Raw genomic sequence first — 2,297 nt, 5'->3', positions numbered from 1 at the left:
CTGTATTGTATATGATAAGCACGTGCATTTCCACCAGTCACGTGGTCACTAAGTATATTACTTACCTGCCGGTGCGGTTTTCTTGCACACATATCGAACACTAAGGTACTTGTATGTTCCTCGACAGGGATCCCCGAACACCTTGTTGGACGCACGTACTTTACATGATTGAAGCCCGTTACACGAGCGTTTGACCACATTGAGAGACTTTGATGAGGAGCAATAGGTGGTTCGAATCTTCTTACTCGGACACGTAGCATGGTCACTTCGGCCATATCTGGCCGTTATAATGGTGAGGGTGTATCCACGACTGCATTTCAAATAAGCTGACTTATTTTCACATGTTGTCTTTTCCCTTATGTTCGGAACACAATGGACCACTGCAAAATGTAACATAGACTTGTATTAATGTAATATATACGTCTGTAAAAAAAACTATAGAATTACTTTGAAACTACTGTATGATATAGTTTTTTTATTATCTAATTTACACTGTATATATTAATATATTTTAAGTTACTTAATTCATCATTAGCAAAGCTTTACAAGACAGAAGGCTTACCTGTGATCGCTATAGCGAGCGTTAACAGAACTAGACTGGATCTCATTGTGATATCAGGTGGATGAATGAAGTTTGGAGCTACCTACTGCTTATATAGATAATACCATGTTCACTCAACCGTGGACACGGAAATCAGAGACAGGTGAGGAGGAACACTTACGCGGTTTTTCTAGGTCATTAATTACGTCACAAGGAAAATCAAAATAAAACAAATGCGTCGTCAATCAACAGGTATAGTGACGGTGTTTGAGAATTAATGATAATATGCTAATGAAGGAGGTTGATCTTAAAGGTTTTTGTAGAGTTTACGTCACAGATGATGTCATTTTCTTATAAAATACCAGCAATTGTGACAATGATTTACAACGCATTGTATTGTGTACATGTAAGATTGTCCAATCACGTCCGTCACATGGAAGTCTATGTATGTAAATTCATGACTGATAAAAAGGCTACGTTCTGAGAAATGACGTTGAGTGTGGATTATTTCTGTGAATGATAAAAACAAGGAGATTAAACGCTTCATCACTAGTTGAAATTAATTGTTTTTGTACTTACGTTGATTTTATTTTATGTAAATACTTATAAAACAAAATAGTGTTTATATTGTATGTTATCGAAAATCACAGAGTTTTACAAAAGACACAAACAAGTTATGACACCTAGGGCTTGTCAGTAACGTTAGGGACATCACACAGCTGATTCATACCTCCGGGACTCACTGAGGCTAAGATACGTTTATGAAACTGAGAGGCAACTGTGAAAACTTTAAATAACTGGTCAAAAGAATTGTTAAGGAGAGGTGCAATTGCCCAATAATTCATCAATTTCAGGATGTCGTTATCCATGAAGTCCATCTGTTCAGTAAATATCCGGGAACGTTCATGTGGATTTAAGGCAGACTATTTGTTATATCATAGAATGTGTTGGACACTTGTAAGGTACATGTACATGTATGTTGTACGTGAGGGAAACAAATGATCTAATGGTCGGGGTCATTAGCTATCTAAACCACGGTGTCGGCTAGACTTCAACATTTCTTCAGCCAAAGAATAATAGACTCGTGGAATAGTTACCAGACAGTGTTGTTGATGCTGATTCTCTATCTAAATTAGAAATCATTTTAGATGAACACTGGGAGAATAAGTGATTTATCTTATTGTATTAAGAATTGCAATGCCTACATTTAGCCAACTGCACCGAAGTATTCGTATTTATGATTGTTTTGTATTAGTATACATGGTATGGATATATAGGCTTTCAGCCTGCGTCCATCATACATTTTTTTTTTTTTTTTTTTTTTTAAATTGATATTTTAATTGCATCAATCACATAGTTAAAGTACAATTTTGACAAAGGTTGTTGATGAAAACACACATTATAGACAAAATATCAAAGTTCATTCTAAAATAAGTTTGATACTTTCCCATTTTTGCCGGATCTTGTTCGCTGCGTTTTGGGTCAACATATAGGTCGAATAGAGATCAAGATTTCTGTAATTTCGAATAAATGTCTTACATGTTTCCCAGTTTGGAATTTTTTTATATTGTCGCATCAACGATATATATTTCTTAATGAGCAATATGCATATATTTAAACCTATCACTTGAACATCATCATTTATGCCAAATAGGAAAGTAGTAGGTTTTCTTTCTAAAACAACATTATATTTAATAAAAACTGCATTTATAAAACATGTCCAGAGTGATTGACTATGTGTACAATCCCCAAAAAG

The 2,297-nt window shown here is 34.8% G+C and overlaps 1 protein-coding gene across 1 annotated transcript; it reads right to left on the bottom strand.

Annotated features, from left to right (window-relative positions):
• Positions 1 to 14: 14 nt before the first annotated feature.
• On the bottom strand, positions 15 to 623 carry LOC117320102 (L-rhamnose-binding lectin ELEL-1-like). The gene is made up of 2 exons (XM_033874783.1): positions 563 to 623; positions 15 to 380 (listed from the first exon to the last, which is right to left on the bottom strand). Exons 1-2 carry the CDS (start codon positions 606 to 608, stop codon positions 58 to 60), a joined length of 369 nt encoding a protein of 122 aa, XP_033730674.1. The 5' UTR covers positions 609 to 623; the 3' UTR covers positions 15 to 57.
• Positions 624 to 2,297: the final 1,674 nt, after the last annotated feature.

The sequence above is a fragment of the Pecten maximus genome, unplaced genomic scaffold (assembly GCF_902652985.1).
Source record: "Pecten maximus unplaced genomic scaffold, xPecMax1.1, whole genome shotgun sequence".
Lineage (NCBI taxonomy): Eukaryota > Metazoa > Mollusca > Bivalvia > Pectinida > Pectinidae > Pecten > Pecten maximus.
This window is presented reverse-complemented; position numbering and strand designations above follow the sequence as displayed.